Consider the following 9,491-nt stretch of genomic DNA (forward strand, 5'->3'; position numbering starts at 1 on the left):
AGGTGCCCCCTGCTGTTTTTTTTTTTTTTTTAATTACTAGTTTTAAGGAATCTCAACACCCAATGTGGGGCTCGAACTTACCACCCCGAAATCAAACATCATATGTGCCCCCGACAGAGCCAGCCAGGGACCCCTGCCCTCCTGGGGTTCGTGACATCGAGAACATTTTTTTTTTCATCAAGAACATTTTCAAGCATTACTTGTTTAATTTTCTAAAGAGCCATTAAAAAAATAATAAATACTTACCTGGAAACAGGCCCATGATAAAAATAAAGGGAAATGAAAATAAAAACCAAATTTCAAAACAATACGTGTACTGTGATGACATTTTAGTTTTATCGTGTGTTTATATAGAGATCTCTGTGGAATCCCTCTAGAGATTCAGGTCCACGCGCTTTCTTTCCGGGGGATGTTTACATTTTCAGCCTTATCTCCAGTCCCAGAGCAGCAAGCAAGTTTTGCCCCCTGCTTGGAGAATCCAAGCCTTTTTAAACTCAGTGCAGAGGGCGGGGAGTGGGGGTGGGGGTGGGGGAGCAGGGTGTCCAGGAGCCACCAGTCCAGGATCCCAGAGAGACATGCAGCCCCCAGAAGTGTTTCTGGGGCGGGAGTATGGGGACCACTGACCATTCAAACGGACAAATAAAAAAAATAATAAAAAAAAGGACAAATCAGGAAAATACTGTACATAGTGCTTTAATCGTGTTGTGTGAGGACGAAAAGCATCCTAGCAGAAGAGGCAGCTCCGCAGAGGCGGCTAGGTGAGGCACACACCCCAACAACCATCCGAGGCCTCCCCTCGGATCTAAGTGGCCCTTTGATCTTGAGGGCACATTTGGGGGAGGAGGGGTAGGTAGCCTTGGACGTGCTCAGAGTAGGGAGCCTCCCACAGTGGCACAGCCCACCTTTTCTTTCTTTCCTTTCTCTCATGTGACATTTTTGCTTCCATCTCTGAGCACCTAAGTCCCTAACAGGATGAGGAAGGGAAGCAGGAGGGCCAGGAGGTCGGGTTATCAGGTACCCCATATTCAGGGCTCAGTGGAGTCCCAGAGCCATCCCACCGAGGCTGGCCCTCCTGGCTCTGGGGATGGGCTGCTCCCACCTGGGTGACTGGGTGATGGAGGAGGCTCGGGCTCCCACACCACCCTGGGCTGCTGGCAGCAGGAGTGGACTGACCCCTGCAGACGAGATGGGGCTCCTTGACCCCTGGACTCAGGCCTGCCAGCCTGGGGGATGCTGCCCAGAGCTGCAAAGGCCACCAGTTCCCAGGGCTTGCTGTGTATGCCCCTGGGGAGCGGGCAGGGGCACCCACGTCAGCCTCAGCACAATGGGCTGCATGGGTGGACAGGTGTGGTTGCACAGGGACCCCGCCGCCTGTTCTCCAGTACCTCCCTCCTCGCCCTGTGTCCTCCGCTAGGGCTGGGGGCAGGACGCCGTGGCCTAGGTGTGCCCGTGCCTCTCCCCCCTAATTGAAAAGCTTGTCTTTTCCTTTCTCTGCTGTGGGCCTCACCGCAGAGAACAAGAGTCCGTAGGCCTAGTAGGAAGCAGCGATGGCAGCAGGACCGCAAGGTCTACCAGCCCTGGGATCCACAAGGCAGGCAGGGGCCCAAACAGGCCCGGCTCTGGCTGTTTGGCTGGTTTGTCTGTTCCCTTCATGGCCTCGATCATACCTGCACCTGTCAAGGGACATTTCCGGCTGGAGCAGACACCCAGGAGGTAAGTACGGAGGCCCAGCACCGGATTCGGGCCCATCGCCAGCGTGTAGGCAGCCGCGGAGCCGACACAGCCTCTGTCCTTGGAAGAACAGGGTCATCCCTGATGGTGGGGCTGTCCTCCCTGGCCTGCTGGCCTCGGTCCACAGCCCCGCTGGCCTCCCCTCCTCCTCCTCCTCACCTCCAGGGAGTGGGGACTTCCCAGCCCTGAGTCCAGACACCGTCTTCCTTCCCACCTAAACACCAGACTTCCCAGGGTTCAGACACTCAAAAGCAAACAAATCACTGTTAGGTGGTAGGATTGTACACAGATTTCTTTCTTTCTTTCTTCTTCTTCCTTCTTCTTCTTCTTCTTCTTCCTTCCTTCCTCCCTCCCTCCCTCCCTCCCTCCCTCCCTCCCTCCCTCCCTTCTTTCTTCTTTCTTTCTTTCTTTCTTTCTTTCTTTCTTTCTTTCTTTCTTTCTTTCTTTCTTTCTTTCTTTCTTTCTTTCTTCTTTCTTTCTCTTTCCTCCTCCTCTCTCTCTCTTTCCTTTCTTGGGGAGAGTTGTTAGTAATATTAATCTCTTTTTTGACCAGGTAAAAAATGCACAGAAAGAAAAATGCTCCTATAAACTAGTCTGTTTGCTCAAATATTGTCCTGAAGAAGGATCTTCTAGAAGCCCTTCTCTCCATAAGCTTCTATTCCTCCCTCCCTTTCTCTTCAATTAATGAAGCAGATATTTAAGGATTTTGCCTCTTCTCTGTGTTGGGGAGACCAAGAGGCAGCTGATAGGAAGCTCAAGTGCAGGGGGGTAAGGAGGAGGGAGGGGTGGGGCAGGGGAAGAGTGGCTCCCCCCCGGTAGAGGGAGGCACCAGGTGAGGCTGTGTTCCAGAGCCCAAGGGAGTCCCAGTGCCCTGCTTCGGGTGATTTCACAGTGTGCACCCCCCTTGGTGCAGCCTGGTCTCCCACTTTGCCTTACAGACCTCCCGGGGCTCCTTCACCCTCCCCCGTGCCCTGGGAGGGAAACAGTGCTGACATTTCACAAAGGAGGCTCAGAGCAGTTAAGACCCTTGTCCAAGGTCATAGTTTGTTAGTGAGAACTCCGAGGGGGGCCAAGGCTGGCCTGTGACCTTGGGCAAGTACATCACCTTATTGGTCAGATGGGAGTGTTAATAATGTGTATCCCGGGAACTCAAGGGGAGGGACAATGGGTGCCCAAGCCACATCTGCTCTTGTTACCTTCCTGCTCTTTTCAGAATCCTGGCTCTCCTGGCCTTATCCAATTGAAGCAGACAGCTGTCAGAAGGAGGCTGGCTCAGTCCTCTGGACTCACGGGAGGCCATGCAGCTAGTGGGTGGCACGGCAAGGATGGCCCGGGACTCACTCCTGCCAGGAAGGTGCTGGATGAACTGAAACCGGGGTCCCTATTCCTGCTTAGGGAGCACCAGGGGAGGGGCCGCTCTGCTGACCCTGGCTGTCCTGGGAGGAGAGGCGGGGCCCACCTGGAGAAATAGTGACATGTCTCGCTGAAGAGCACAGATCATCTTGGGGAAAAGGATGGATGAGGAACAAGAGAAGGAGCCCGGCTGTCTCTCATGCACCCCCTTGGTACCTTTCACTCTCGTACTATGTGTGTTCATTATTAAAAAAAGGATTTAAAAAACAGTGTTAACTTAATTTTCTTAAAATAAAACACTGGAGGGACGCCTGGGTGGCTCAGCGGTTAAGTGTCTGCCTTTGGCTCAGCGCATGATTCCTGGGTCCTGGGATCAAGTTCTGCATCAGGCTCCCTGCATGGAGTCTGCTTCTCCCTCTGCCTGTGTCTCTGCCTCTCTGTGTGTCTCTCATGAATAAATAAATAAAATCTTAAAAAAAAAAATAAAACACTAGAAAAATCAGTAGCACTGTGAAAAGACTCCTGTTATTTATTAAGCACCTACTGTACACCAGGGGGCTGTACTAGGCAGTCTGCTGACATCTTGATCAATACTGACAAGTTCCTTGCAACAAACAAACAAACAAACAAAAAAAAAACCAGTACATTATTCCCATGTTATACGAGGAGACTTCTATGGAAGAGGATAGAAAACTCGCCCAATTACATACAGCTAGTGGGTGGCACGGCAAGGACAATCCAGGACTTGTTCCTGCCAGGAAGGGGCTGGATGAATAGAAACGAGGGTCCCTATTCCTGCTTAGGGAGCCCCTGGGGAGGGGCCACCCTGCTGATCCCGGCCATCCTGGGAGGACAGGTGGGCCTACTTGGGAGCTTGTCTGAAGACCCCAAAGGGCCACATGGGCCCCTGGGCCTGGGATCAAGGAGACTGATGGGTGCAGGGTTGGGATGACCCAGGGCATGTGGGGCCAGGCCACAGGGCATCTCTGGAACACCCCCAGCAGGGCCTGCCCTGAACAGGAAGGGGACAGGAGGCCCCTGGAGCCCCCAGATGTGAGGCTCTAATGCAGGAGTGAAGCTGCTTTTGGGCTCCAGCCTGACTGACCTCAGAATCCCTTCTGGTTCTGAGCCCAGGCCAGGTCCAGCAGGTCCCTGACCCTTGGAGGCTGAGCATGACCTCTGACCCCTCACCTGGCAGCCTGGATTCTAGGGGGGTTCAAATCTGGAGGGGCGGGAGGGTGGTGGTAAGCACAGGGCCCTACACCTCACCTGCCCTCCTGCCTTCCTGCCTCAGCCCCCATCACTCATCTCTCCAGGGGGTACCAGGTTTGCTGCCCACACCCATGCCAGCCCCCTGCCCTCCATGGTACCCTCAGCTCTAGGCCCAGGGCCAGGTCCAAAGTGGCCCTCGGGCAGTGGTACCGTCCATCACAAGCAGGAAGCCTCCGGAAGCTGGATGATTGGCCCACTGCTGCCCAGCCCCATCACCTGGACTGAGTACCCCCAGGACAGCTTCCGGGGTCAGGCAGGGCTCTGGTTGGGAAGAGCTGGAGGGTGTAGAGGGAATTCAGGATGGCCATTGGGAGCCCGGATAGTACATACGCTGTAGCCATCAGTGACTGTGGGAGCTTTAGGAAGCGGTCATGTCTGAGCATCACTTGCCTTGGCTCAGAAGTCGGAGGGGGCAATGGATTGGCTGGTTCTTCCACTTCTAATCTCTGAATCCATCAACAGCCAGAAAGAGGGACAGATGGGGCCTAATTGGATAAAGCTGCATCGGTGCTAAATTATCACAGGTTCCCTTGCCCAGGACGGTGCCTCCGGAATAGTGGTTTCCCACTGCGCACGGCCCAGGATCTAGCAGCCTCCCCCTCCCCCCAGCCTCCTGAGCACCGGGCCAGATGCTCATCCCGGCAGACAGGATCGGTCCTTCACACAGGAGCCCTGGTGGTGGCTGCTGCGGCGGTGCTGCGCCTCTTCCAGGAGCCGGTACAGCGCCCGCGCCCGCGTCACCATCGAGTGGCTGCAAGTCCGAGACGACGGCCCCAACCGCACCTCCCTGGTGGACTCCAGGTGGGGGCTGCGAGCGGGGCGGGGCGGGGAGGGAGGGGAGGGAGGAGAGGGCCGGGGGCGGGTCCCAGCTGGGGGAGACGGCGGGAAGGGGAGGGGGGGAGGGGGCTGGGGGCGTCCCCAGCGGGGTGGCGCGGAGGGGAGCCACCCCCACCCCCGGGAGCCACCCCCTCCTCCCCAGCTCAGGCCCCTGTCCCCCTTGGCCCCCCTGTGGCACGCAGGCTGGTGTCCCTCCACGAGAGCGGCTGGAAGGCCTTTGACGTGACGGAGGCCGTGACCTTCTGGCAGCAGCTGAGCCGGCCTCGGCAGCCCCTGCTCCTGCAGGTGTCGGTGCAGAGGGAGCACCTGGGCCCGCCCGCCTCCGGGGCCCACAGGCTGGTGCGCTTTGCCTCCCAGGGGCCCACGGGCGCCGGGCAGGGGGAGCCCCGGCTGGAGCTGCACACCCTGGACCTGGGGACCTACGGGTAGGCGCCGGGCCTGCGGATGGGGCACCTAGGGACTGCCACCTCCGTTGAAGGGGCTCTTTTGGGGTGCGGGTGCGGGAAATTTCTCCGGCCACTCTCGGGGCTGATGGCACTTGTTCTGTGCTGTTTGGCCACTGGTAGTCATCCAGCCGGATCACAAGCAGCCTTTTGAACACAGCCAGGATGGAACACTTCCCTCCTAGACGCCCCCTCCGCCAGGGCCCTCCCCCTGCCCCGGGCACCCTCAGCTGACCCCTGCCTCTCCTTGTCCCCGCAGAGCTCAGGGCGACTGTGACCCCGAGGTGCCGGTGACGCAGGCTGCCCGCTGCTGCCGCCAGGAGGTGTACATTGACCTGCGGGGGATGAAGTGGGCCGAGAACTGGGTCCTGGAGCCCCCGGGGTTCCTGGCCTACGAGTGTGTGGGCACCTGTCAGCAGCCCCCGTGGCCTCTGCCCTTCGAGTGGCCACTTCTGGGGCCACGGCAGTGCGTCCCCTCGGAGACGACATCGCTGCCCATGATCATCACTGTCAAAGAGGGAGGCAGGCCCAGGCCCCGGGTGGTCAGCCTGCCCAACATGAGGGTGCAGAAGTGTAGCTGCTCCTGGGACGGGATGCCTGTGCCAAGGAAGCTGGAGCCTTAGGTGTGGGGTGCAGTGCTGAGGGGTTTGGCTTCCATGTGCATCAGGCGTGCTCAAGGGCATGGGAAGAGCTGGGGATTACAGATCTGCTGCTGGGCAAACACTTTTGGCCATCATCTGAGCTTTGAATTTGCTTCCTCTGTCCATTCAGCTCACCTGCTGATTTTTGTTTCCCAAGACTCCCTGGCAACTGGGTAGTCCCTGCCTGTCTTCTCTGTTCATGTTATTCACTGCAGGATGTCCCAAGCACTTACCTCTGTCAACTCTATAACCTAAGAGCAGAAAGCCAAATTGTCACCGTTTCCTTGTACGGTCACTGGATGTGGGCTGTGTCCTGTGGAATGGCCCTAAGGTTGTGTATTCCCAACCCAGACAGTGAGGGCATTTTCTAACAAGCAAACAAAACACATTATAATCTGTATTTCTCCATTTGATGCAGAATGCTGAGGGAACAGAAAGTTCTCGGGGATTAGATCAGCCTACTTAGAAAGCCAAGGAAGGATCTAGGAGGGATTCAGTCACAGTCTCAGCTACTAATATAGGAATTTGAGCCTGAAGCCATTCAGAATCCAGTGTACCTGTCCTGTTAGAACCAAAGCAGACATACTTGTCACTATTGATGTTTTTACTTTCCTGGCTGTGTTTCACTTCCACTTGCTATAAAATAAAAAAAAAAAAGTCTTTGGTGGAAAACTCATCAGTACTACAAGACTGTAGAACTGCCTTTAGTTTTGGGGGCAGATGAAGGGAGCAGATGTTGAAAATGTTGGATATGAGAGATGACAGGGGCAGATAAGCTGTGAGTTCGTTCCCAGTCTGGATGCCTTGAATTCCTAGCCAGTGTGCACAGCCCTTATGAGCTCTGAATTCCATACCCTTCAAACTGTTTCTTCCCCATGTACAAGAACAATCCCTGACTCCCATGTATTTACTGGAGACTTAAGGAAATGGTGTTTTTACAAGCACCCCACACACTAATGATAAATAACTGGGGTTATGACTATCTCAGCTCACATTCTGACCCATCAGGCATTCTCTTGATTTCTAAATAAACTTAATCTACTGAAAATCAAGTTTAGAAATCCCTTCCCTCTCTGAAATTTTGAAATCAAAGATTCTGATGGTTCTCCTTTTCATTTTTTGCTTTGTTTTTTGTCAGTGGCTTCACCATTCTAATAACTGGGAATGGAGCCTGGCATGTCCCTGGACCCCTCAGCTCAGACCAGGGGTGGCGGTGCCATTAATTCAGGCAGGGAAGGAATGAGGACATGAAGGACAGGTGTGAAGGATGATAAAGGCAAAGACAATCAGTCTGAGAAGGGGTGGGGGCAGTAGGGGGGAGGACAGACATCCAGCCAACCAACCAGACCAGGAACCTGGGGGAGGTCAAGTGTGAGGCCCTTGGGAGCAAAAGGTAACTGCAGTAGAGGACAGCTGTCCAGGCATTTATTAGGTGGACGAGGGTTGAGTGCAGGGGCCCTGGGTAAACTGCAGGAATTAGTGGCTGGGTTTGGGGTGGGGTGAGGGTGGGAGGGACAAGGAGAAGGCCAGATGGGGAATGGAAAGAACTATCTGAAAAGCAGGAAGAGATGCTAGGCACTCACCCCAGCCACCCCACTGCAGAGAGCCACAGCCAGGCTCCAATCAGGGCCAGGGACATACGGAGAATGTCTGTGAGAGCCAAGAGTTGGGAGAGGCCTGAGAAGTTCTTGTGAAGGTCAAGTGCTGCAGTGCCAGAAAGGCCCTGAGGTTCCCCTGCTCCCACGCCCCCAGGGCTGCAGATGCTAAACGGAGGCCTGCAGGAGGAGCATCAGGGCTGTGCCCCAGGGAGCTTGCAGCTGACTGTGCACACTGGTGTAGAAAAAGAATGTTAGGGGACATGGCAGCAAGAACTGCACTGGGGTGGCCCCCTTGAGTGGCCCCTTATATACTTCCAAGTCAGGATGGGGTTAGGGAGAGTGTGAGTCTCTAAGGAATTTGGAAGTAAGGTTCACAGGACGTCTAGGGGGCTAGCTGTTGTTTGGGGAAGGTCATTGTGTAATAAAGCCCGAGTCATGAGACCCTTCTGATATATGTCGGTGGGCCATATCCTTGGGGGATGATCGCCAACATGTATCTTGGGGGGTTTAGAGATAAAGGAAATTTATAGGGGCACCTGGGTAGCTCAGTGGGTGAGCATCTGCCTTTGGCTCAGGTCATGATCCCTGCGTCCTGGGATGGAATCCTGTATCCCGCTCCCTATGGGGACCCTGCTTCTCCCTCTGCCTATGTCTCTGCCTCTCTCTCTGTGTCTCTCCTGAATAAATAAATAAATCTTTAAAAATAAATACGTAATTAAAATATTTTTAAAAAGGAAATATCTAAAGGAATTTTTATATGTTAAAGTAGATTTACGGATTCCCAGGGGTGGGGATAAGGTTGCCTTTTGCTCTTTGCAAAGTATCAACATCAAGGCAGCTGAGCTCCTAGAAGAATGTCACTCTGCCTGTTTCAAGGACTTGTCAGTGGGCTGTGGGCAGTAAGGAAATCTAATAATTTTTTCTGTCCTTCTTGCCCACATCACACACCACCCGCTCCCCGTGGGGCAGGGCAGCTGGGTCCGGACCCTGGGAGCCTCAGGCCGCCTGGAGACCGCCGCCAGGAGCCGAGCTAGCTGCGTGTTGTTTGGGGGGCGGCTGCAGGCCCGGTCGGGCAGGCTGCGCACTGCGCGAGGTGAGGGCCGTGGGGCGCTGGTCACAGCGGAGAATTGGGCCGGCGGCGCGTGGCTCTGCGCATGTGCGGGAGGCGCTGGAGTTTCACTTTGCAACTTTTAAGTGGTGGGGCGCCTCCCGGGCGGCCAGGTGGAGCCGGATGCCAGACTGCAGGTAGAGGGGAAGGGGTGGGAGCAGGGGTCGGTGCGGCCCCGCAGCCTTCCCGGACTCCCCCTCCGAGCCTCCCTGCCCCCCGTCCCCCTCTTCTCCCCTTCTGGCCCCTTCCTTCCCCTCGGGACCTGTCCCCGGAGCCCGACCTCCCAGCCCTGGGAAGGGGGGGCACTTCCTTCGCGGACCCTGGGCCCCGCAGGACTGGGAAGGGGCTGGCGCTTGGGTGCCTTGCGCTGGGGGACAGGTGGAAGGTGGAAGCCGCTGGGACTGCCCGGCGGTGACCCCTGCCCGGGCCTGGGGAGCCCAGGGCTTCCGGAAGGGTGAGGACAGCTCTGCCCAGAAACCAGAGCCACTGGGGTTGGGGACCTGAGAAG

At 55.9% G+C, this 9,491-nt stretch overlaps 1 protein-coding gene and 1 long non-coding RNA gene across 2 annotated transcripts; both read left to right on the top strand.

The window, feature by feature from the left end:
* Nucleotides 1-815: 815 nt before the first annotated feature.
* LOC125755371 (uncharacterized) lies at nucleotides 816-3,354 on the top strand. The gene is made up of 2 exons (XR_007411713.1): nucleotides 816-1,713; nucleotides 2,945-3,354. It is a non-coding gene; the product is annotated as an uncharacterized LOC125755371 (long non-coding RNA).
* A 1,186-nt stretch (nucleotides 3,355-4,540) lies between these two features.
* LOC112648160 (left-right determination factor 1-like) lies at nucleotides 4,541-8,583 on the top strand. The gene is made up of 4 exons (XM_035719439.2): nucleotides 4,541-4,620; nucleotides 4,966-5,157; nucleotides 5,376-5,618; nucleotides 5,896-8,583. The coding sequence occupies exons 1-4, from the start codon at nucleotides 4,541-4,543 to the stop codon at nucleotides 6,257-6,259; spliced, it is 879 nt and encodes a 292-aa protein (XP_035575332.2). The 3' UTR covers nucleotides 6,260-8,583.
* Nucleotides 8,584-9,491: the final 908 nt, after the last annotated feature.

Source organism: Canis lupus, chromosome 7, assembly GCF_003254725.2.
Source record: "Canis lupus dingo isolate Sandy chromosome 7, ASM325472v2, whole genome shotgun sequence".
In the NCBI taxonomy this organism is placed as follows: Eukaryota; Metazoa; Chordata; class Mammalia; order Carnivora; family Canidae; genus Canis; species Canis lupus.